A 27746-nucleotide genomic window follows, 5' to 3' on the forward strand; every position below is an offset into this window, starting at 1 on the left:
GAGCAATTGGATTAAAAAAATATAAAGAAACGCTCAAGTACCAGTGGCATGGTGGCATATAGACGGACTTACGCCAGTAGTAATGTCTAATCCTTTTGCCATGCACCAATGGTAGCATGCGCAAAATTATTATGACAGGTATTTATTTTCAGCCGGTTTAAATAGTTTCGGCAAGACTTATGTAGCATTCTTATAATATATAAATATTATCATCACCACAGTATCGTTTTCCGAAATTACTTTATGGTTATACCGTTTGGCTACGCTATTTCTCTGTACCCTGCCTCTCCCTTCCCTCCCTGTACTCCTTAAGTGCCCGAACTCTCTTTACTCATACTGAAAGATACATAAGAATATCCTGTTCGGTCATTTCCTTCCACCCCTCATGCTTGATCCAGTTTTAAACTAGATTCATGATTTATTCAATACGCTATAAAGCGACATCTGTTGATTACTTCTAATCGTTGGCAACGACATATGTCTACTAACTTTCAATGAAGACGTATAGATGTCGTTAGGAATTCTATGATTTGGATGTGACACAGCGCCATCTTGTATCCATGATAGGCAACAGTGCATTTTCAGTGACGCCATCTGGTAATGATGCGCTTTTAGGCGGTCACATTTGAATGTATGGGATAGCAGCGTCTGTATATATGTAGTCTGTGGACAAAGATAGTATGATTCTCTCTGTCTATCTTTGAAATGAGACAGTCCTTGGACAAACTATAAACGTTCAACTCTAAATGAAGGGTACACGGCAGGGATTGGAACAGGTTTTTTGCAAAAAACTTCGTAATAACCATTTTTTTCGAATTACTTTATACTCGAAATGTACAGGACTCAGATGTGTTTTAGGTTAAGACTTGGTATTATTAGATTGCCCAATTAAAAATGAAATAATTAGCAAATTACGAAAAAATAATCATAATCATAATCGTTTATTGCCAACCATGGTACATATGTTGTTACAGATATTTAAGGTATCACATGGACCGTGACAGGGTATAGCAAGTATTCTTAAAAAATAGTTCTTAAAGCTAGTTCTTAAAACTAATGCAGTGGGGTGATAATAATTTGGCCATTATAGATTTTGATCTTCCAGGAATACTGCAACCGAGTAGTAGGCTTTCTTAATTAAAAGCGCTTTTAATTTTGTACCGTTACCGTTCCCAAATACCGTTTCGTTCCCATACAAAAAATACCGGCATCGTCTGATCCCTGGTACACGGAAAGAACATGTCCAGAGGCGGCTCGTGACTATATATTTTGGGACATGCCAATTTATTAACCGCAAAATACATATTACTTAATTCGGTTTTCGTCCACCCGGTCATTGAACTCTCTTATAGATTTCCGATATAGTTTGTAGCTTTCTAGTAGAGCCCGAAGGCTTATCCTATTGTCAATTGTTCAGTAAAACCGCACGTGCTACTTACCTGCAAAAAAGGGTCCTAATTATTCTATTTGGCACCTGAGCGCGGGCTAGTCCAACGCTCAAAAAACCAGTGTAGGTGCGCTCTCCGATAACGCGCCTTTGTTACGCATCTCGATGACACATTTTAGACTGGTTCTGTAGCGTCCGACTCGCCGGCACTCAGTAACCGAAGTACCGATTTTTTATGCAGGTGGTTGTGGCACGTGGCACGAGCGGTTTTACTTAACAATAGACAATAGGATTAGCCTTCGGGCTCTATTAGAAAGCTACAAACTATACCTATATATACCTATACGCACAGACAAGACATCCTCTAGACTGAGCATAGTAACGCTAACCCCTCTGCCACTTATACGGTAGTTTTACTCCATCTTTGAGTCAATTCCGTGCTGTGATTGGTCCGTGTCTTTGAACGGACCAATCACGGCACGGGATTCGCTCACCTCGTCCCCCCGCACCCCCGTATTTTTGGCAGCATCGGTTTCATGAAATAATTGCTCTAAACTCCGTCTAGAGGATTCCTAGTCTATGCCTATACGTAATGGAATCTAACAGCGTTATTCATAAACGGCTGCTAACTTAATCAGTTGATAATCGTCGTTTGTCTGTATCTGTCGTTATGCCATAGAGAGGGATAAACAACGATCATCATCATCTTCCTCGCGTTGTCCCGGCATTTTGCCACGGCTCATGGGAGCCTGGGGTCCGCTTGGCAACTAATCCTAGTAATTGGCGTGGGCACTAGTTTTTACGAAAGCGACTGCCATCTGACCTTCCAACCCAGAGGGTAAACTAGGCCCTTATTGGGATTAGTCCGGTTTCCTCACGATGTTTTCCTTCACCGAAAAGCGACTGGTAAATATCAAATGATATCACACTGATTTAAACTTTCACGATTTTTACACATTATTAAATTATACAACGGGACTTAATCGCGTATCTAAGTTTTAAGATTTACCTCCGACGTTTCGAGGACGGCGTTGTCCCCGTGGTCTCGGAGAAGACTGGCTTAAGTTGACATCAGCATCGTCTAACCGCGCGAGTTTTTCGAACTACCCGCACTTGGTCTTGTTTATCCGCTTGAACGTTTTGCGCACTAGGGATGTCACTCTGTCGACACACAACACTAACGATATTCGATTTATCGACTGTCGATATTCGTTTACGCTTACATTTACTAATGACTGGATTCCATGTGGATGAGATCTTGAAACCCTCGTCCCGATTGAAATTACTATGTTTTTTGATTTCAATGGCTTCCCGTACTTTCCTGCTGTAGAAATGACGATCCGTGGACAGGATTTTAGGGTTATGCAGCTCAATCCAGTGGTTTGGTCCTGACTCCAGTAAATGCTCAGCCACGGCAGACTTGTTCACCTGACGATTTTTGACAGCTGCAATATGTTCCTTAACTCTTTCTGCTATTGTGCGCTTTGTTTCTCCGATATAGGAACTACCACAACTGCAATCAATTTTGTAAACGCCAGGTGACTGATACGGAATAACGTCCTTCGGTGACCTTAGGCTCCCTGCTACTTTGAATAAAGGAGTGTACACCGTCTTTATAGAGTACTTTCCAAGTACCGTGCCAACTTTATCGGTTCGGTCCAAGTGCGGGTACTTCGAAAAACTCGCGCGGTTAGACGATGCTGATGTCAACTTAAGCCAGTCTTCTCCGAGACCACGGGGACAACGCCGTCCTCGAAACGTCGGAGGTAAATCTTAAAACTTAGATACGCGATTAAGTCCCGTTGTATAATTTAATAATCAAATGATATTACGTACATAAGTTCCGAAAAACTCATTAGTACGAGCCGGGGTTCGAACCCGCGACCTTAGGATTGCAAGTCGCACGCTCTTACCGCTAGGCCACCAGCGCTCTGAAAACGCAGCGCAGCTGGTTAACTTAGCAGACGATTATGAATAACGCCGTAATGTTTTAGGAGTAGACGAAACTTACTCATCATCCGGCATGAGTTCATCTGCCTGTTTGAGCCGCAACACAGTGTTAGGCTGCAGACCGAGCCCTCCTAACGCAGCGCTGGAGGTTGCCCGAGACCCGCCCAGCCCGGAGATCTGTTGCCGGCACACTGGGACTCCGCAGACCGATTCTAACCGCTTCTTTAAGTCATCTGTGAACAAGTAGAACATTTGATTAAATCCGCAACCTCAAGGACCTCAAGGATTTTCATGAAATGTTCAAGCGCAACAACAACACCCGTCTGAGAGGTCTTCACTTAAAGTTAGAAAGGCATAAGTCCCACAGTAACCCATACAAACACTTTTTGAGCAACCGAGTAGTGAGGGCTTGGAACAAACTCCCTGAAGATGTGGTCTCAGCACAAAAGGTGAACCAATTTAAAAAACAACTAGACAAGCACACCTATACATCTACTTGTCAATGACAACTGTCAATGATTACTGGATACAGGCAATATCAGTTGTCACAACTGCCTGCCTGCTTATAGAATAATAATAATAATAATAAATATTGGCAAAGTGCCAAAATAACATCTTATACATTGCCTTGGCGTAAAACTACAGAATAAATAATAGTACTAGGTACAGAAGATTCACTCCCTAACAAAACGCGTCTATTACGACAAATATGTCCGCTAGGTGGCGCAAGCTCGAGCAGGCGTCCGTTCCATAGCGGTGCGCGGCAACTACTATGGCTAGACACCAAAATTGGTGTAGGTAGGTACTTGTAGCGACGCGACATAATCGCGAAGTGAGCCACGCCTGGTAAAACCTACTTGTTATCGTTTAACATATACAGAAATTCACTTATGAAATAGAATGAATTGCTATTGCGGTAACTAAAGACAATAAAAAAAAAAACACTTCTTTTTTATTTAGCACAAAGAGAGTGTCTGTAACATTCTAAGACTAACTGACAGTAAGTGTGATAGGATAGGGATAGAGCAATAGGCCAGTGACAAAACTGGTAAGTATGATAGTAATATATGATCATTGTCAAGAGGGCGCTGTTATTCTCATGTATAGGGTGACATATGACAGTTCAGTGAAGCATGCAAAAATTAGTTTCAGTGAAATTCCGCGCGTAATTATATTCCTGGTCAGGCTTTAATTTGTTACAACATGTATAGTTGGTAAAACTAAATTTGTCAGTAAATAAGAACAAAAAAAAACTATACTCATCCTTTTCTTGGGTAAAGATAGTATGATTCTCTCTGTCTATGTCTGAAATGAGACAGTCCTTTGACAAACTATATTAATCTTTTCGACGCCGTGTCAAACACAAAAGCTGTCACGCTGACGCCACGTCAGCACGTCACCGAAGTGTCAAAACTGAAATTGAACTTTATGCATATGCACGTAGGTCTATGTTGCTCTGTTGTCTGTGACCGATTAATCGGTTTTTGGTGTTGAACCTACGGTGCGGATATATCGGTCATTGGCGTCCAAAAGGTTAATACAATAACGAAAATACTTACTGACTGTCGCTGCACCGGACATATGGACATCGTGCACTTTATTGTTATAGTGTATTTGCAGCTCTACCAAACTAGTGTAACTATTTCTAGGCGACGAGGTTGAAGCTTGGCTACTGTCTTCTCGATCTGTAATAAAAGATAAATATCAAAAAAAAAATGTTAAGGCACAGAAGGCCCTACAGATAACAGACACAGGGATGGATGTATCATCGTCCACACTTTTACCAGACAATTCATAAATCCAATCACAGAGTATTATTTTTGTTGAGTCGTAGAAAAGGTATTGTATACAATAGTGATATAATCAAGCTTTTAAAGGTTTCCATTATGTCACGATTGTATAAAATACTATTAATCTAAGTAATCTCTTTTATTTTCAGGCAACTAAGACTCATAGACACGGTTTTCTGCTGTGTGACCTACGGCAGATTCTTCCGAGTCCTCGCTTGCGACAATTTCTAGTGGTGGTCGCGGCCCGTACTCACCGCAATATAGTACCTAGCTACAGTCAGCTGCAGATGTTGCTAAGCGGGCGAGGTGTTCAAAATTACTTTGACATGCTCTTATTCTGTCAACAATAAAGTCGCGCCAAGATTATTTTGAACACCTCGCCCGCTTGGCAATTTCTGCAGCTGACTGTAACCAATGGTCTGTTGAGAATACATGTCACCATAAAATCGTAAACACTCGTCAGTTTATAATCTCACTAGTTAAATTATAAACTGACGGTAGGGAGATTATTAACTAACCTAACCTATGTTAAGCCCCGTCTCCATATCGCGCGGCACGAACATCCACTATTATCACATAATATTAAAGATTATTTACTTTATTGATTTACTGCATGAGATAATCCTGTTTTGACTATTATTGTTTATCTGTGACATTATGATTAGAGTGTGTATTTTTATTGAATTTGTATGCCAATAGGCACGACATAGTGATACTGAAACATTTATTTAACATCTTGTAACTTACCTATGTTGAACAAATAAATCTTTGAATCTTTGAATCCGCGCGCGCAATGGATACCGGGCGCACCGAGTTGGCTCGATCAGAGGGCCTACCGCGAACCACGTTCGACGTGTTACCTCCCTGTCACACTTACGTACGAATTTACAAGTGCGACAGAGAGGCAACACGTCGAACGTGGTTCGCGGTAGGCGCTCTGATCGCGTTGGCTCGCGAGCCAACCCGGTATCCATTGCGCGCGGCTGCCTCGCGAGCCAATGTTCGTTAGTTTGCCGCGCAATATGGAGATAGGCCTTTAGATTGTAAACTTATAGTACATACCAGGTGGGCGTGTTTTTGGGGTTATCACAGATATGTCGTCGTCTATCATCTCGACGTCCACGTCGTTGTTGTCGCCTCGCGCTGGCCGGCTGCCGTCCTGCGGCATCACTCTGTTGATGGCTGACTGCAATGGGAAAAAAAATTGTTGGGTGCATCAACAGTTTTGAATGATTCACAGTTTCACTAGAAATATCTGGGTGACCGAGCTTCGCTCGGATAACATATAAAAACTCGAAAATGCGAGTTTTCCCAGAGATAAGACCTAGCTAGATCGATTTTTCACCCCCGAAAACCAAATTTCATCGAAATCGTTAGAGCCGTTTCCGAGATCCCCGAAATATATATATAAATAAACAAGAGTTGCTCGTTTAAAGGTTTAGATAGATTATATCGACCAAACGATAACAACAAAACAAAAGGTAATCACGTTTCATATCCCGGTCAATTAATATAAGTCTAGTGAAAAGGTGCATCATTGTTGGTAGCAATAGGAAATATGCATGGACTCTAGGGGGCAGCACAGAAGCCTCCTGTTTATTGCGCGAAGTGTAAATTCCAAGTTTAAGCTTCCAATTTAGCCCACAAGATGGCAGAACCTACAATGCACAAGAAAACGTATGTGAACTGTCAAAGGGAAAAAACTTCGTTTGGCATAGTGTCAATGTACTTGTACAGTTTATGTTTCCGATTCAGGCTATAAGATGGCAGACCCTCCAATGGGCATATGGTATAAGGTTTACAACTAAAATGGCTATGACAACTACTATTGAATGTTATTTTCAAATGAACAAAGTTTTTAACAACTCTCGTCCATCTAACTTACAACCCAATACAAGATTAGCCCGCCCTAACTCAAACATGAAAATGATCCACTCTAGTCCATTTGCCATGTCAGTCAATATATATAATAAAATTCCAAAATCAATACAGGTGGAAACAAACATAAATAGATTTAAAGTGCAATTAAGGCGATATCTAATTAGCAAAGCATATTATTGTATCCAAGATTTTTTTAAGTGAGATCTAGATGTTTAGTTTAAGTTAGTCTGTTATGTTGCTATACCCTCGCAGGGTTCATGTTGAAACTGTACTTGGCCCTAAGATCCTCTGTACACATGAAATGCAATAAAATATATGAGTATGAGTAATAACCTAAATCCATAAGGCCATAATCCTGCAAATCATGCAAATGCAAAGATTTGGAATTGACTTTATTTGAGAATTGCACATATAAATAGACATTTACTTACAAGTAAGTCCCAGTTTGCCTCGTCCAAGTGATATATCGCCTCTGCAACATCATCTATTGCTGTTATTCCCTACAAACAAACAAATATGTAAACCACAACAAAGAACACAAAGGAAGTTAGAAGGAAATGTGCGAAACAAGCGTGTTGCCTTAAATATATGTTAACTATAATTACTATACACAGTTCCGAGCAAATCAACCTTGTGGAAACAACTAGTAACGAGAATTTTCGTTACGATTATGGAAAACTAGAAAAATGTAGCATTTCACCAAAAACTTACTTCTGTCAGATTTTCAATCGTACACTACCGAAAGCAAGCACTATTAGGATGATAATAAGTAAGTAACAATTGATAAATATTGGAATACGAGAAAAGCACAAAGAGATAAAGAATAATTCACAGTCACTGTTGTTGTTAATCACATAACCTGTTCACAACGAACATAGTCAAGTTTTACTCACTGATTATTGTGAATTTAGATATAAATAGCGTATTCACCTGGAAGTTTGCTAAAATTTCTTCTCTATTTTCTGCCATTCTGGTATAATATTGAGCTCAAAAATGCTATGACATTTACGATTGCAGACAAATCACTCAAACTTAAAAAAAAAATTAACGACTATAGCCAATCTAGAATTTTATTGCCAGATCTAGTTGTTCTTTTTTTTACCATAGACAAGAAGGAATGGGTTGAAATAATAATGATTAAATTATTAATTATTGATTGGTTTGCTTGTTGCTATCGATAAATGTGTCTATTTGATTATTTAATTTCTATAAGTAACAATTATTATCATAAAAAAGAATTGTTATTATAGCTGGTCAACCAAATCTCGTCAGTAAAAAAAGGCGCGAAATACAAATTTTCTATGGGACGATATCCCTTCGCGCCTACATTTTTCAAATTTGCCGCCTTTTTTCTACTCTCAAGATCTGGTTGACCAAGTATAATTCATATAATCATTTTTCAATGCTGGCAACTAGCGTAGCGCGCCAAGTTCAAAATGTTATTTCTTTTTCTTATAACTTTTCACTCTTCGTCTTGTTTTGTTTCACTTTTGGTTATAATGGTTAGGTTATATAGTTATTTGTACAACAAGAGATCGAAGTTTGATATTTCTTCGAGTGCTTATTTTGAGTCCCGTGCAAGCGAAAGATTCTATAATAGATTCACGAGCGTAGCGAGTGAATCTAATTTAGAATCTTGAGCGTAGTAAGGGACTCAAAGCGCACGAGATGTAAATAACTTTGATCTCGTGTAGTACACAACATTTTTCACCTCAGCAGTGAGAACATATTAGAGAACCCGAAAAATGTATTCCTTCTTCATCACTTACCTCTATTCACTCATGTTTTCTTAAGATATACCAACAATTAAATTTTCACCTCAGCAGCTCGAACAAGGGTACTTTGCTACTTAAAAACAGTGAGCAAAATCGCATTTTGCTCACCGAGTGAGCAAAATCACATTTTGCTCAATTTGTCTCACTCAGTGAGCAAAATGCGATTTTGCTCACTGTTTTTAAGTAGCAAAGTACCCTTGTTCGAGCTGCTGAGGTGAAAATGTTATTTTATTGAATAGTTTTTTTATTGTGTTGTGTTAAGACTTATTTTATTTTGTGTCATTTTTCCAATGACGGTGATAGATGTGTTATGGCCGTTATGGCATAAATTGCCTGACCAGTAATACAGGGTGCTTCCTGTAACAGGAGCAATAAATTAAACTAAAGGCTGTACTCCTCAAACTGACCAACATTTATTCAGCGACTTTTAAAACTTATGAATCCTTTAGACTTGCTCTTTTTCATACAAAATAAATATTGCCTTCAATGTATGCTGACATCAGTGTGTTTGACGTTGCTTGTCACGCTTTAAACATAACAAAATTAGCAATACATTGCGTCTTAGAATAAATTTGAAAGTGTAATAAAATTCAAAACATGAGTTATTTTCAAAAGTTGCTGAACAAATGTTGGTCAGTTTGAGGAGTACAGCCTACAGTTTAATTTATTGCTCCTGTTACAGGAAGCACCCAGTATATGATAATTGTCAAGAGGGCGCTGTTATTCTCATGTATAGGGTGACAATTCAGTGTAGTATGAAAAAATTAGTTCCAGTAAAATTCCGCAACATGACGCACCCTCAATAGATCCTGGTTCACCTATACTTAGAAAATAGAGTTAGACGTGGTATGACTATGAAAAGCTAACATAAACAAAAGCGTATGGCGCGCCTGATGTTAAGCAAACACCACAGCCTATCCACGCTTGCAGTTCCAGCAGAGGCACACGCGCGTTGCTGAAGCATGTGTATATAAGTAAAACAATGATTAGGTGAATTCACATTTAAAGATTTTAAAGAGATTAATACAGTTCTTTACCGCATCCTCTTGTGACAAGCTCGTGTGACTCTACAAATAAGATCGTGTCAGATATTATTGAGGCCTTCGTTGTGTAACATATTATTGCAGGTGATTGTACAAAGTAAGTACGTAGCAGTTATAATGATTGTGGACTTCTGCGGGCTCAGCACGGTTCCATTTTTATCCACTATCACTAAGCCCGTCACTTTCGCACTTACATATTTGTTAGAACGTGACAGGCATGGTGATAAATGATAAAAATGCGACCGTGCTACTAGGGCTGATAAATATATATTATACTGTTTCACTAGTTGAACTGCGCCAGATCCCCACCCTAAATCTATCCTCATTGCGTGCAAGCACATCACTATTATTTAAACTCCATTTTACTAATAATCACCTATAATTAAATCAGTTTTCCTTGTGATACCTATTCGCAATCAAAATAATAGGTAAATTAGGAGTTTTGTTTTCCAGCCCGTATGACCCAAATAAGGCGGCATGTGTGGTGCGCCTGCGCGCGTCAGTCAGTGGACAGTCGATGCGCGCTCCGCTTGTGCGCACGAGTCGGTAACCGCGAAACGAGTGCGCGCGCGGACTGTCCTCGATTTCAATAAATACCGGTAAGTTTAAATTTTGGCCTATCCCCCTGAGACCCAGAAGCATTTGTTTTGTTTTTGAATTTAGAACCCTTAGTTATTTAATGAAAGTTCAAAATATTTTTTGGAATATGTACAAAAATTTGTAAGCAGGGTCTTAGGAGGCTATAAATTGTGTCGCCCGCCAGGTAAATCCATTGGACCCACTCAGCAAATATCTACCCTATTACCTTTTCTTAATACCAAAATCGCAAAATCGGACAGATGGATTTACCCGAGTTTGAAGTTAAGCGACTCAATTATGGTTTAAAATATTATTTCCAATAGTGGAAAAATTGTGAATTAATAACGGTCTCCTAGCCTAGTCGGTAGTAACTCTGCCTACGAAGCCGGAGGTCCCGGGTTCGAATCCTGGTACCGGCATTTAATTGTGAGTTATCACGAATTTTTGTTCCTGACTTATTTGTTCCACTTAAATATTTATTTTATTTTTAGTATTGCTTGTTATAGCGGCAAAAGAAATACATCATCTGTGAAAATTTCAACTGTCTAGCTATCATGGTTCATGAGTTACAGCCTGGTGACAGACAGACGGACGGACGGACAGACGCACAGCGGAGTCTTTAGTAATAGTCCTGTTTTTACCCTAACAAGAAATAGGTAGTTGCTGATCCTCCCCTAAACCCATTGAAGCCACGCACACTCATTCAATGGCAATCATTAACCTTTTGGACGCCAATGACCGATATATCCGCACCGTAGGTTCAACGCCAAAGACCGATTAATCGGTCACAGACCACAGAGCAACATCGACCTACGTGAATATACATAAAGTTCCCAGTTTTGACACTTCAATGATGTGGCGTCTGAGTGAAGCTTTTGTGTTTGACACGGCGTGGAAAAGGTTAATATCATTATCATACTTATTCGCAATTTTTTTAGAGCAGAATAGATAAGCGAGGTGTAATCAAAACGTTGTCTCCGTTTTGCAACATTGTATGATATTATAATAAATTGTATATTTTGGCAATGATTATTTATCGTTAATTAAGAGCCGCAACATTTCGATCTCTGGGATATAGTTTCCCAAGGTACATTGCTTCTCTTGTAATGTTGATTTATTGAAATAAATATATATTGTTATTGTTGTGAAATATCTATAATTCGAGAAAATATCGCATATATAGTAAAGACTCGAATCCTTTGACTCATGTGCTTGAAGGTAGATTTTTAATTTAATTTTACATTTGTTATTAAATACAGTTTGTTTTGTTGTTCCATAACATCAATGTTGGTGTGTTTGGTCTTACATATAGGTCGGTTAATTTTAATTTACACAACAGGAACAGTAGAAACAAACTATGTCAATTTTTGTGAAAATTCTATGCAGAGAGATTCGTTTTAATTATTATTCAGTGTATTGTATTTAGTTAGTCAAGCATTCTTGGTACAAATTCACGATTAGCGTATGACATCAACATATTATATCTATTCAAAACATATAAACAATTATTTCGAAACTGGAATATCTCAACGAACGATTTGCAAAGGTCAATGAACTATTTGGACGTTATCTATGTAAAATGGACCTTATTGTCGATGGCGCTTACGCCATTATTAACGATGCTCCGATATAAATACAATGCCGCGCGACGCTGTGCGGCGTAAGCGCCATCGACAGTAAGGTCCCTTTTCATAGATAATGCCCCATTTCTTAACAGCTGATAGTGACGCCTGTTGAGATAAATTTAATAAAGACAAATTGTGCGAAACTTTATATTCTCATATTGTATGTTGTAGCCAGGCTAGAAAACTATCTACCTATGAAGTAACGTTAACATATATGTGGTTTTCCATCACAGAAGGGTCCAACTTCTAGTGAAATAAAGTCCTTGTTTATCTGAAATTCTGACAGAAAGGTCCTTATCTGCATAAAGCATAGGGACCCTTCTCTGATGGAAAGCCACATATCACATCGTCCCATTTTTGCCCAAGCTGAAACGGAGACCTTAGTATTCGCTCGGCCAGAAAAACTTTTTTATCGTCCTAAATATTTGTCCATTACCTACTGCATGACATGTTCTAAATATGTTGGGAGCTTTTTTAAAAAAAAAAAACAACGGGTTGCACTCAGGGAGTGCCGGCAGAACTGAAAACTCAATGACTAGTGCAAAATGCACTATGTATAATTGAGGTTAACGCCATCTAGCGTTAGCGTTAATTACTTGAAACCCCTAAGCACATCACTGTTAGTACTCGAGTTATATTAATACCAGTTAGAGCGAAACTCACTAGATGGCATTTAAATCAATAAAGAAAAACTCAATGACATTACATGTAACAGTTTTTCATGGAATGTCATTGAGTTTTTCTTTACTGATTTAAATGCCATCTAAATGAGTGGCCATCTAAATCTTACGTTCACGTGATCGTCTTACGCTGTCTCGAGTTTAACATTTTTTCCTCACCTCAAAAAGTGCACAGCGCCGCTAAAGAAGTTTTCACGTCGAATAGGGGTCCTGATCAAGTGATCATAAAAAAACCTTGTTCCACGTAACTGCCTTAGCATTTTATTGGCAATTAATTATGAAGTCGGAAGAGGTGAATCTGATCATTGATCACGATGTGCTTCATAGTTTTTCTTGACTTCATTCGAATTGAGAGTCGCAGGCGTATTCTGATTATAATAACGTTACGAATTTGATTGATTTGTTATGCATAGTGTGATATTTATTCAACCAGGAACGTCACTTTGGACACTGAAAAATCCACAAATAAATACAAGTACTTAAATTAAGTCAAATTCATAACCTGTAACTGCAATGAGAATGCTGAAAATACTGAAACGCTTCGGAACGCCTAAAACTCTACTTCGGCTAAAAGTTGAATTTTTTTTGCAGGTAATCATGGCGTTTCCGGCCTTGAGGGCCTCGATCCTTATTGGCCTAGTTGTGGCTGCGCACGCACTCACCATGGACCAAGGTAAGTTATAAGACTTATAAGTTATAACCAGTGATCGGATCGGCACGGACGGTATTACACCGCAGGTTTCCGAGTAGAAATCTTATTTAAAAACTCTTAAAATTTTCTTTTTTATTATATTTAACTATCAATAGAATTACTTTTTCGGATAAGATCGCGCCATTAGTCATGCCTATTCATGTCCATATGAAGATTTTTGTCCAGAATCCCGCGGTGTGGCACCGTCCGTGCCGATCACTGGCTCATAACTGTTTATTCATAGGCACCCCTCAGTAAAAAGATACAAATGAAAAGAACAATTTATGTATTCATTTTAGGTATGTAGTAAAAAAATAACCTGTACCACTACCACCACTTTGACACTGACATAAACGCCATCGAGAACGTAATTTACTTTCTATGCATCTCGCTCGTACTCGCATATTAGGGCAAGCGAGATTGTATAGAAAGTAAATTACGTTCTCGAAATCGTTTATGTCAGTTTTGACACTGTCAATGACTCATGGTACGGGCTAAGTTATGTGTTTGAAGATGGTATTGAACATGTGCCCTCTGAACACGGCTATGTAGTTGTCTCCGTCCTGGTACAATCGCAGAACATATTTGTTGAGTAAAACTTTGAGCATTACGTATTACAAGGTATTATTTATTACAAGGTATTATTTATTACTAGCTGTTGCCCGCGACTTCGTACGCGTGGATTTGTATATTGGTGGTTATATATTCTACATTAGCTTAGAACATTATGCAGCAAAAGATCGCAGTAAGACGGTTAATCATTTGTTAATTATTAATATTACAACGCATGATACTTGTCTTTCACAACCTACGAAGCTTCAAGCCCCTAACTGAATAAAATTGTTCTCGATATAATCCCTCTCAACCAGAAGATTTTCATGTCCTCTATTTAATAAAACCTACTACTTAACTACCTATTTACGAAGTTTGAAGTTCCTAGCTTTAAATAAAATTTGAACCCTATACAAACTTTCAACCCCTTTTTAACCATTTTAGGGGATGAATTTTTACAAACGCTAAAATTACTTTTCTTGTATTTTAATAATATGCCCATATACAAAGTTTACAACGATTAAAGTCCCGCACTCAAATGAATGTTTGACCTCTATACAAATCTTCAACCCCTTTTTCACCACCATGGGGATGAATTATCAAAAACTCTGAAATTTGTTTTCTTCTCTTTTGATGAAATACCTTTTTACGAAGTTTCAAGTTTGTTTGCAACTTTACAAACTTTCAACCCCCTTTCGACCCTTTAAGAGATGAATTTTAAAAACGCTGAATTTACTTTTCGCGTATTTTAATAAAATGCCATTTTACAAAGACTCACAAAAATGTTTGATCTCCATACAAACTTTTTACCCTTTTTCACCACTTTGAGAGATGAATTTTCAAAAACGCTGAAATAAGTTTTCTTCTCTTTTAATAAAATACCCTTTTAAGAAGTCTCGAGTTCCTAGCTTAAAATAAAATTTGAACCCCATAAAAACTTTCAACCCCTTTTTAACCCTTTTAAGGGATGTACTTTTAAAAACGTTGAAATTACTTTTCTTGTATTCTAATAAATGCCTCTGTACAAAAATTCAAGCCCCGCACTCACAAAAATATCTGATCTCCATACAAACTTTCAACCCCTTTTTCACCACCTTGAAATATGAATTTTCAAAAACGCTGAAATAAATTTTTTGCAGTTTTAATTTAATACCTTTTTACGAAGTTTCAAGTTCCTAGCTTAAAATAAAATTTGAAACCCGTACAAACTTTCAACCCCTTTTTAACCCTGTTAGGGGATGAATTTTACAAAACGCTAAAATTACTTTACAGTACATATGGGGCTACTTTTCCGCACTAGTGCGTAAAATAGCACTTTTCGTGCGTATGTCGAAACTTTAAAGTGCCATATGTACTGTAAAACGTTGTTCGATACACGTGCGAATAGGTAATTCGCAACTCGTGTCAATTTAAAACACTCCCTTCGGTCGTGTTTTAATTTATCGCCACTCGTTTCGAATTTCCTCTTTTTCGCACTTGTATCGAAAATAACTATTTCCTGTCTTCTAATAATATCCCCAAATCCAAAGATTCAAGTCCCGCGCTCGAAAAAATGTTTGATATCAATACAAATTTTTTGCAGTTTTAATTTAATACCTTTTTACGAAGCTTCAAGTTCCTAGCTTAAAATAAAATTTGAAACCCGTACAAACTTTCAACCCCTTTTTAACCCTGTTAGGGGATGAATTTTACAAAACGCTAAAATTACTTTTCCTGTCTTCTAATAATATCCCCAAATCCAAAGATTCAAGTCCCGCGCTCGAAAAAATGTTTGATATCAATACAAACTTTCAACCCCTTTTTCACCACCTTACAGGATAAATTTTCAAAAACGCTGAAATTAGTTTTCTTGTATTTTAATTTAATAACTTTTAACAAAGTTTCAAGTTCCTAGCTTAAAATAAAATTTGAACGCTATACGAACTTCAACCCCTTTTAAACCCTATTAGGGGATGAATTTTACAAAACGCTGAAATTACTTTTCCTTTCTTCTAATAATATCCCCAAATCCAAAGATTCAAGTCCCGCGCTCGAAAAAATGTTTGATATCAATACAAACTTTCAACCCCTTTTTCACCACCTTACAGGATGAATTTTCAAAAACGCTGAAATTAGTTTTCTTGTATTTTAATTTAATACCTTTTTACAAAGTTTCAAGTTCCTAGCTTAAAATAAAATTTGAAACGCGTACAAACTTTCAACCCCTTTTTAACCCTGTTAGGGGATGAATTTTACAAAACGCTGAAATTACTTTTCCTGTCTTCTAATAATATCCCTAAATACAAAGATTCAAGTCCCGCGCTCGAAAAAATATTTGATATCCATACAAACTTTCAACCCCTTTTTCACCACCTTAGGGGATGAATTTTCAAAAACGCTGAAATTAGTTTTCTTGCATATTAAAAATATATCTTTTTACGAAGTTTCAAGTTCTTAGATTAAAATAAAATTTGAACCCTATACGAATTTTCAACCCTTTTTTAACCCTGTTAGGGGATGAATTTTACAAAACGCTGAAATTACTTTTCCTGTCTTCTAATAATATCCCCAAATGCAAAGATTCAAGTCCCGCGCTCGAAAAAATATTTGATATCCATACAAACTTTCAACCCCTTTTTCACCACCTTAGGGGATGAATTTTCAAAAACGCTGAAATCAGTTTTCTTGCATATTAAAAATATATCTTTTTACAAAGTTTCAAGTTCTTAGCTTAAAATAAAATTTGAACCCTATACGAATTTTCAACCCTTTTTTAACCCTGTTAGGGGATGAATTTTACAAAACACTGAAATTACTTTTCCTGTCTTCTAATAATATCCCCAAATACAAAGACTCAAGTCCCGCGCTCGAAAAAATATTTGATATCCATACAAACTTTCAACCCCTTTTTCACCACCTTAGAGTATGAATTTTCAAAAACGCTGAAATTAGTTTTCTTGTATTTTAATTTAATAACTTTTAACAAAGTTTCAAGTTCCTAGCTTAAAATAAAATTTGAACGCTATACGAACTTCAACCCCTTTTAAACCCTATTAGGGGATGAATTTTACAAAACGCTGAAATTACTTTTCCTGTCTTCTAATAATATCCCCAAATCCAAAGATTCAAGTCCCGTGCTCGAAAAACTGTTTGGTATCAATACAAAATTTCAACCCCTTTTTCACCACCTTACAGGATGAATTTTCAAAAACGCTGAAATTAGTTTTCTTGTATTTTAATTTAATACCTTTTTACGAAGTTTCAAGTTCCTAGCTTAAAATAAAATTTGAAACCCGTACAAACTTTCAACCCCTTTTTAACCCTGTTAGGGGATGAATTTTACAAAACGCTGAAATTGCTTTTCCTGTCTTCTAATAATATCCCCAAATGCAAAGATTCAAGTCCCGCGCTCGAAAAAATATTTGATATCCATACAAATTTTCAACCCCTTTTTCACCACCTTGGGGGATGAATTTTCAAAAACGATGAAATTTGTTTTCTTGTATTTTAATTTAATACCTTTTTGCAAAGTTTCAAGTTTCTAGATCAAAATAAAATTTGCACCCCAAGACGAACTTTCATCCCCTTTTTAACCCCCTTAGGGGTTGAGTTTCCAAAAACGTTGCAATTAATTTTTTTTTGTAATCGGCTATTATGCCTTTCTAAGAAGTTTCAAAGCATTTGTAATGGATTCAAACTTTCAACCCCTTTTTAACCCTGTTAGGGGATGAATTTTCAAAAACGCTGACATTACTTTTCCTGTCTTATAATAATATCCCCATATGCAAAGTTTCAAGTCCCACACTCACAAAAATATTTGATCACCATACAAACTTTTAACCCCTTTTTCACCACCTTGGGGGATGAATTTTCAAAAACGCTGAAATTAGTTTTCTTGTTTTTTAATATAATACATTTGTACAAAGTTTCAAATTCTTAGCTTAAAATAAAACTTGTTCCCCATACAACCTTTCATCCCCTTTTTAACCCCCTTAGGGGTTGAATTTTTCAAAATCGCTTCTTATCTCTTGTACACTTTATAAATGCAACCTAGTGTGCAAATTTCAACTTTCTATCTTTTGTAGTTTCGGCTCTGCGTTGATGAATCAGTCAGTCAGTCAGTCAGTCAGTCAGTCAGTCAGGACACTTGCATTTATATTATTTATTATAAGATGATAATAAAACTAATAAAAAATATATCCGTTTAATTGGTGTAAGACATAATTTCACAGGTTATTGAAATTATGCGTCAGGTCAAAACGCCACTTGCTATGTCGCTCTACGCTAACCGTCCGTTTAAATCGGAAAGTCCTGTTTTAGCCACACTATTTACGTGGTCATTAGTGCGACCCGCTGGAAATAGATCAGGACAGGACTGCACATTAACGGAAGCATGGTTATGCGACTCTACTCGTCATCTTGATTTTTCTTATATAGTTTGTCAAAGGACTGTCTCATTTCAAACATAGACAGATAGAATCATACTATCTTTGTCTTACACTAGTACTAGAGTACTAGCACCCAAAAGAAAAGGATGAGTATAGTTTTCCTGGTTCTTACTGACTGACAAATTGGTTTGACCAACTATGTATATGTTTTCACCTTTTCATCAGTGGCAAATTTTATTTTATTTGTTAACACGTGAAAATAGGCAATGACTTATTTGTAAGTTTCTTTCTAGTAATTATTTGAACTAAACTGCTTTCGGTAACTTTGACATCGGGATAATTATGATAATCGCTAAATTCGCTAATAATAATATGTAGGGTGCCTGCTGTAGTTATTAGCCACTCTTAATAATAAGGTTTCAATTGGCTTGTTTCTTTCTGATTCGTTAGGAAAGGCCAATTAATATGTAGTGACCTATCTAACAGTCACCTTACTAAATACAAACACTTCATACTTTGGCAACACTCACATTACTGCAACTAGGGTTTGCATGACGGATCCGAAATGTATGGGAAGATCCGCGGATCCGGATCCAGATCCGTATAATTTCATACATTCCGGATCCGGATTGCAAACCCTAACTGCAACTTATCAATTACCATCTTGCTTACTCTTGCAATAGTAGAAAATGCTTCTTTAATAATGTTAATTAAATTTTTATTCAGCGATATTTAGGTATAGGTATATTTCTGTTATCATTTAACTAATAACGTCGCTATAATAAGTTACGGAAGTTCCCCGAGACCTATCTCACATTTACAGACAGAGTCTCCGTTTGAACGCTCACGGCGCCCGGTCCCTTAAATTCCATCCGTGAAACCAATACGTGTCACGCACGGAGTCTGTACGCCAACTAACCATATCAAATAGATTATGAGCGGTTTGTTTGGCGAGGTTAACCAAATTTGGCTGCTAAACGGGTTCCCTGTGACAGTGCGAGCTTGGGCGCATTCTATCCGGCCTAGCCAAGCTGACAATCGCTATATCGCTTCGTAAACGAAACGCTTTGCGCTCTCTATGACTCTTCCTTAAGTTCCTTACATTAGTGACAGTGACAGTTGGGTTTCGTTCGCTACGGAGCGTTAGCGATTGTCACCTTGGCTAGGCCGCCTGGGGCCTTATTCGACGAGCGACGTTTAACGTATCGTGTTGAACTCTCGTTGAATCTGAACAATTCTGTGTCAAAATTTAGGTGACAACTACAGTTAGGTGACAACCAAACCAAACTATTATAAACCTTAAAGCTATGCCTTAAAGTAGTAAATAAAACAAAGTTGATATTTGTTGAATTATTTGTTGTACCAAATGATATTATCCGCATTTAATGAAAATATATGCGATTCATTCAACTGTTGAATTGAAGTGGACGCGAAATCTGACAGTTGTACATGTCGAATAGGGGCCCTGGACTGTGTAGGTAATGTGATCTAGAGGTGCTTCAGACGAACTCGGTTAAGAGGGTATGGCGTGAGCATACGGCTGCTTTTCAACAGAAGCAGAGATGAGGAGACGCATGCGGGAATCAATTAATAGTTGTAATGTAATGTAATCCACATCTCTTATCCGCTCCTGTGGAATTGGTTGATTGATTGCCGCCCGTGTCCTCCCATCTGCTCTCAGGGCTCCAATCCAGCTGTCCAAACTCACTGTATACAGAGCGCAAACTCTGAAGGGTGAATATGTAGGTCATACTGAACTACGTTTACTGGCCAACCCCGAAATCGCGAAAAAAAATACATCCTTCCATACATTTCGGTGAATCAGAGTCAATGTTTTCTATAGAACAGCTGATTTCTATTTCGCGATCAGAGTTGGCCTTATAGTAAAATTTATTCAGTATGACCTACAATCTACATATTTGCTCCTCAGTTTGGTCAGTGATAACAAAAACATCCTGTAGGTATATGATTTTTTTTCACTCGTGGTCGTCATGCTATTAGAATGGCGCCTCTGAATCAAACACGACTAACGAGAGTTTGGTGGTTGATTGACATTTAACGTGAGGTTATTCCTGTGAGTACATAACAGTCACCCGTAACACTGTTATGTTAGCTGGCGGTCTCATTAATTAACGTGAACCTTTAGTTAGAGCGTAACCTGACAGGTATGATAAACATGTTCTAAACTGCCCACATGTTATACATTAGGTACCGTAAAATGGGGCGAGTAGGGTTCGCGGGGAGAGTTGGGTTATGAATGGGGAGAGAAGGGATGAAAGGGGGGTGAGATGGATTTTTAAGGCTACTGCTACCAAAATAATGTATTCCAATTTAAAATGGAGCTATAGTAATACTCATAATAAAAAAATCGATCCAACAATCTTCCAAAATCACCATTGTATGAAAACCCAACTCACCCCAAATACGAGGGACTACGGGATGAGGTGGGTTTTCCTGTTTATCGTCAAAGTTATGAAATGGAACTACCCAAAATAAAATAAAAACTAAAATACAAACGTCCTGAACACTTATTATACAGGCTGTCCCAAGAAGTAGTGATATACTGAAGCTGGGAGGTAGAGGACCTAGAGGGCTATCTGAATCACCCCCATGTATGTTCCGCGATTTTTCGTATTTTCGGAGTTATGATTTTTTTTAATTTTTCACCTATCGCCGAGTACGATGAGATTTTTATTTATGGTGACGTGAATTATTGCGGTAGATGCTTGATTTTTTTTGTGTGCTAAGCTGATAGATAGGCCAATTCAGTATGGTAACATTTACTATCGTTAGATCTTTGAATGGAATTAAAAAAAAAATAATGCCAAGAAAGATAAAATTACCCAGTATGTTCACAACTTCAAGGGCGCTTAAAAAAATAAAACATACTGGGTAGTTTTATCTTTCTTGGCATTAATTTTTTTTTAATTCCATTCAAAGATCTAACGATAGTAAATGTTACCATACTGAATTGGCCTATCTATCAGCTTAACGCACAAAAAAAATCAAGCATCTACCGCAATAATTCACGTCACCATAAATAAAAATCTCATCGTACTCGGCGATAGGTGAAAAATTAAAAAAAATCATAACTCCGAAAATACGAAAAATCGCGGAACATACATGGGGGTGATTCAGATAGCCCTCTAGGTCCTCTACCTTCCAGCTTCAGTATATCACTACTTCTTGGGACACCTTGTATACCTACACCATTCAGTTTGCATACGTAAAAATAAAATGTTATCGAGGTTTGAATGTCAGTTTTGCGCCTACTCACCCCATTTTACGGTACATACTCGTACGTAGATATCCATATGTTCCTTTGCCAGTCGGGTAATCATTCTGAATATTTAATTACAGTACCTAACCAAATGAATATTTATGAATTCATGTTGTACTTAGCCGTTTAGGTCGCCTAATGGAGACCTATAAATTACGTCTAAGACCGACGTAAATCTTGGAAACTTAGCCTGAATTGACGAGCACGCACGTAAATATTTTTACGTGTTCACTAGGACCAGAGACATGTAAAAAATAAAGACTGGTCGAAAACTCCCATGAGAAGAAACTGATTATAATCCCTACTTACAAATAATATACATGCAAAAGTAACTGTTAGTTAGCTCTTTACGCTTAAAACACTTAACCGATTTAGATGAAATTTAGTATGTAGATAGTTCGAGTCCCGAGAAGGACATACCAAGTATTTTCCGCGGAATTCAGCATTCTACGCAGACAATGTCACGGACGTAAATGTAGGTCCCAATTAGTATTTTCTTTACTCAAAAGTCACATCTATAATAGAGGTTTGGCTCCATTTTCTTTCTGCATTATTAATATAACTATTAAATTAATAACAAATGAAAAAACTCATACCTACGCTATATATATATGCCAAAAAAACATTTCATGCAAAAATTGCCTTACATCATTTTAGAAAAGAGCTGATACTCTTCAAACGACTGAATCGAATTCTATCAAACATAACTAAGAATTACCGCAAGAAAACTCGCTTTCACGTAAAAAAACGCATCGAGTTCGGTCCATCCATACACAGAGAACCATTGATTGGCGTCAAACATATAACGCCCCTCTTTTTGCGTCGGGAGTTAAAAAATATTCAAAATATATTTATTTCAAGAAATACAGAAGTTTCGATAAAAGCAGTATACAGTCTGCCGTATTCGAACTTCAAGATATTCACAAGAGACGACACGTACTAGATCCATTCTAGATACGTTATAGTTTAGATTTCAACTAGTTCTCTTTTGCAGCGCAATTCGGGCAACCAATGTCACTTTTACGATAGATCGTGTTAGATATCTATTAGATGTGAATTAGATCTCTAAGTATCTTGTGGAAATCGTTCAAGAGTATCTCCAGAATCGCGGAAATGTCAAATTTGACAGGTTAGATCTTAAACATATCGTTATCGTATCTTGGCGATGTCTAAAAGATATCTAATAGATGTCTATTACAAAATTCGAATCGGGCCCAGTGATCCTCACACTAGGCACAACCTGTATCGTGGGAATCTTAGAGAAATACCGAATAATGATATTACCACTATAAATATCAAAGCAATTACGCCAATTACATTTTAGGTAGGTACTTAAATAAGAAATTTTTATTTGTTGTCTTAACTAAAGTGCAACTATCATGTCAGTACAAGAAATTTACTGTATTTACTATTTAAGTATTTACTTGTCTAGTCTCTGCTAGTACCTACATCGTATTCTCATTTCGCAATGTACTTAATGTTAGCCGATTACTTACTTCTGTAGACGAATCGCCTCATAAAGAACGTGGATTCGTTGTTTTAAGACCTGTTCCTAGATGCTATGCGCTGAATGTGGTAGTTTCGGTTTCATTATTTATTTATTGTAATTTATTCAGGGCACATTGAAATATGTAAGTTTATCCTCGTGCCGCCCAACGTACATTAGGATGTACACTTAGTTTCGATGGAATGTCAACCTTAATTAAAGACAAAATAGGTAAGTAGCATTTTTTAGGTAAAATTTCGACCAAATTAAATTCAACATAATTGAAAATACAACAAGATTCTAAGATTCTAACTTCCTTGGCTATAATTGTGTATGGTGGGCGGCACGATCTCGATCTGTGAGATGTAACATAATATGTAATTATTCTATGTAGATAATAATTAGATAAGAGACAGTAGTAAATTGAATGAGATCTACTACTAATCATCGCATTAGTAACTAATGCCACTCTATGCATTTAGTATAGATATTTTTGCACGATTACCTAGTTACATTTTATTTCTGAAACCTAAATACCTATATGTGTAAACAGCGGTTTATTTTGCCTAAAACTGTGTTCAAAAGCAGCAAAGTTGCACTGCGCGTAATAAATATCGTATCAATATCAAATATTTTAATTTTTTTTCAATCTCGTTTGACACAACTTCTAATAGTTATTAGATCATTTATAGTCTAATAGTTGTTATATCACTTTAATAGAAAGTTACTCTGTCACAGTATTTATTGTATAGTACCTAACCTATAAACCAAAATTATATATTTTAGTTCAAGTTCGCACTTGATAAGGCCCTATGATAACTTGAGTGGGTCACTGGACAGATGGTCCTGCCGTATTGGGCAAGTGACATCACTTGCGCAAGAGCAATGCTCGAGTGGGAACTTATACGTACGCAACTCTTGTAATTGTACTGATGCAAATCAATCTGCTTGAATACTGAGCTCAAGCTCATCTATAGTCTAACAAAAAAGAGTAGAAATTAAAAAGTGGCAATACTGTAGTGCCGTCCCTTTCAAATCAATCTAAGAAAACGGGATGACTGCACTAATACAGTAATGCCACTTTTTAATATCTACTCTGTTTTAGCAGACTGTACCTATCTTCCATTATTAGATATGTGTGTGGTGGTCAAAAATCGTGCGTTTAAACCACGGTTATGCTGTATAGCACACAAAAAAAAGAAAAAAATGCATTAAGATGGCTAAAAATTTGGCCAGGATCCTTACCATAATACATACATTAGACAAGAGATGCTGTTTATATCCTAATACTAAACTGGCAGTTCGATTGGCCATTCTGAAACAGTCAGTCCTAATCCGACTATCATTTTAATACAAAACCAGACAAATCGGATAGTTACATTCTTACTCTCGTTTTAGTATCTGCGTTTAAAAAAAAACATGCCCACTGTAAAAGTACTATACTTCGTTTTTTTAGCATTAGAAATTTGGTAAACAATCTTGATGTGTCTTTTAATTGAAATACACATTTTAAAAATAAGTTACGGTAAATATGTAACAATTATGAATCTAATACGATCTTTTATAGTCTTCTGCTTTCATAAGTAATAGTTATTGATTTTTTTAAAGTGTTTTTCAATTAAAAGACATGTCAAAATCGCTTATCTTCTTTCAAGTTCTTTCTAATGCTAAAAAAAACGAACTATAAGGGGTGTTATAAGTTTGACCGCTATGTGCGTGTCTGACTGTGACACGACAGTAGCTCTTAAACGATTCCTGGGATTAGTTGCCAAGCGGACCCCAGGCTCCCATGAGCCGTGGCAAAATGCCGGGACAACGCGAGGAAGTTGAAGATGATACCCCACAAACAACAGCTCGAATTAAATCTTTACATCAGTTTCTGCAGCATTCTTTATTCCATATTTAACAAAGTTCATTCCCTCTAGTCCCCAGGGGCTAGTAGACTAATGAAATAACATCTGGTGAAGCTGTATACTTCGCGATCATAACTTTATTAAATGTCTGATTGTTTTACCAAATTACGATGGGCTAGTTATTAAAAATTAAATCTCTCAGCAGATGTTTGTTATATTATATGGACAAGCACAGACAATTGCTGCTTAAGTGATTAAATTTTGGTAAATTATAATACGCATTCAGTACGGATATGATGGTCGTTCTTGTCTACGTGACAGCGTGATAAAACGGTGTCCGTCACTTTCTTTCCCACGGTGTTAAACAGTGACAGTTATTTTATCACGTGGATAAAGATGGATAAAGCTATCCATAATAGGCTGGCAGTTCTTGTGAGTACTTAAAACGAATTAGTACGAATAACTCATTAAGTCATTATGCATCTAAGAAAAGAAAAAACCTGTATGTTCTTCCTGACATTTTTTTATTTTGATCCTCACTTTCTAGTTATGTACTTTTAACTTAATTACTAACGCGGGAAGAAGGGTTCTTGTTTTTCGAATTTATGTATTATTTATTTTTATTTCACATTAGGACGTACATATTATACAGAGGACAGGAGCAGGCATAACATTTAACTGTATACTTGGCTATCTTTTCTTTAAACTGGATTATAATAATTTAAAAGAGTGCACGTCTATTAATTTCAGCTATATTTAATACCGAGTTATTCCTTGATGTAAAAAGTTATGATCCCATTTAATTAACAAGAAAACAAAGTGTGTCACATTTTAAGTATGCGTATTGCAATATGACATCATCGAATCACTGCTTCGCCCACGTTTCGAGATTTACGGCTAACAACATACTTATTTAGGAGTTAGGGCTAAAGGTACTTATAACTTGCCCACAAACGAGTTTTTGGCCTGGATTGATGTATTTTAGGTTTCAAAACAGTTTTGAAAGCAAACGCCATACAATATGTTATAAGTGTGAATCATACTTAAGCTAATAAGTGTATAGCGGGCTTAAATAGAATTAGATTATCTATGGTACTTGCACAATGGATCTGAAATAAAACTCATGTTGATTTATCACGCTCTTTAATTAATATAATAATCATACATAAAACCTATGATCACTACATGGCGCTGCGGCATAGAAGAACAAATATTAGAAAACAAAAGAAGATTGCAAGAAACGAATCAATAACAAGAAAAATAGTGAGAAGAAAGAAGCGAGAAAATGGCGGAAGGGGCAGAGCATGGCGTCGTGGGCCTAAAACCACCAGAAAAGCTACTAAACCAAGACTTTAAAAAGTGGAAACAAAGGTTCGAGTTGTATAGAAAGGCTAGTGGAGCTGACAAGAAGGAGGACCAAGTCCAGGTAGCATTACTACTGCACTGCATGGGCGAGGCTTGTATAGATATTTACAACACGCTCAATCTTGATGAAACAGCTACATATATTGAAGTGATTGCAGCATTTGAGAGTTATTACATACCTAAAAAGAACGAGAGTGTGAATTCTCATATGTTTTTCACTAGAAATCAACTTGAGGGGGAGAATTTTGACAATTACTTAACAGAATTAAGAAAATTGGCCAAAGAATGTGACTTTGGTACACTAGAAGATAGATTAATAAAAGATAAGATTGTATCAGGTGTCTACAATAAAAAACTGACAGATAGATTACTCCGGGAACCTGATTTGTCACTAACAAAAGCGATAAATATATGTAAAGCAGCAGAGCTAGCTAATGAACAAGTCAAACAAATACAAGGAAAAAGCTCAGTAGAAAAAACAGAGGTGCAGGTCATTAAGAAGAAATCAATAGCAAGAAAAGAGCAAGCATCAACCAATGGCAGTAAAGGTGGCGGTTCAAGCGGATCTACTTACCATCATCAAGCATCAGCAGGTACCAGTAAGAGCAGTTCAAGTGGATCTACTTACCATCATCAAGAAAGCAGACATCATGCAGAGTGCTACAGGTGTGGCTACAGTCATGAAAGGAATAAGTGTCCAGCGTATGGAAAAACTTGCAGCAAATGCGGCAAGCTGGGACATTTTATTAGGAAGTGTAGATGGAATAAGATAGGTACAGTAAGAGTACAATATTATGGTAATACAAATCCTGAAGATCAAGGCACGAGTGACAGTGATTCACAAGAGATAGACATTTCAATGGTTAGCAATAAGAAAAGCAAAAGTAGTAGTTGGTATGAAAATGTCCATTTTGTGGAGCAGAATAAAGATATCAAATTTAAGCTTGATAGTGGAGCTGGTTGCAATATAATACCCAGATCTTTATGCCACAAAATGAACATTTTTCACTTTGAAAAATCAAATTGTCATTTGACAAATTATAGTGAAGAAAGCATTTCTACAGTTGGTGAACTTAACTTGAAGTGTAAAATATTAAACAAAGAGTGCGTTATAAACTTCCAAGTATGTAAAAATGATTATGTGCCAATATTAGGTTTGCCTTTATTGGAAGAATTAGAATTGGTAGAGAGAAAAGTACATGCTGTGTCTGAAAAAATAGATTTAAAAAATTATGAAGAATTGTTTAAAGGGATAGGAAAAATAAAAGATTATGAATATAAAATAAAGTTGAAGGAGGGTGCGACAGGTAAAATAGAGTCATGTAGACATGTGCCTTTTAAATTGATGAGTGATTTAAAAAAGGAGTTAGATAGCTTAGAGAGAAAAGGAATTATTTCCAAAGTGCAGACACCCACAGAATTTGTTAGTTCATTAGTAATGA

General features: G+C 36.9%; 2 protein-coding genes across 2 annotated transcripts in view; one reads left to right on the forward strand and one right to left on the reverse strand.

Moving 5' to 3' along the window:
- LOC134655063 (FAS-associated factor 1) overlaps positions 1–8071 on the reverse strand; it is a 38815-nt gene extending 30744 nt beyond the window's left edge. The window contains exons 1-5 of the mRNA XM_063510524.1: positions 7939–8071; positions 7440–7508; positions 6190–6313; positions 4897–5022; positions 3399–3570 (exon numbers count right to left, since the gene is read on the reverse strand). Coding sequence (XP_063366594.1) covers positions 3399–3570; positions 4897–5022; positions 6190–6313; positions 7440–7508; positions 7939–7977 — 530 coding nt within the window. The 5' untranslated portion in view covers positions 7978–8071. The remainder of the gene's footprint in view (positions 1–3398; positions 3571–4896; positions 5023–6189; positions 6314–7439; positions 7509–7938) is intronic.
- Positions 8072–13279: 5208 nt separating this feature from the next.
- LOC134655110 (cartilage oligomeric matrix protein-like) overlaps positions 13280–27746 on the forward strand; it is a 51343-nt gene continuing 36876 nt past the window's right edge. The window contains exon 1 of the mRNA XM_063510572.1: positions 13280–13383. Coding sequence (XP_063366642.1) covers positions 13308–13383 — 76 coding nt within the window. The 5' untranslated portion in view covers positions 13280–13307. The remainder of the gene's footprint in view (positions 13384–27746) is intronic.

This window comes from Cydia amplana, chromosome 16, assembly GCF_948474715.1.
Source record: "Cydia amplana chromosome 16, ilCydAmpl1.1, whole genome shotgun sequence".
In the NCBI taxonomy this organism is placed as follows: domain Eukaryota; kingdom Metazoa; phylum Arthropoda; class Insecta; order Lepidoptera; family Tortricidae; genus Cydia; species Cydia amplana.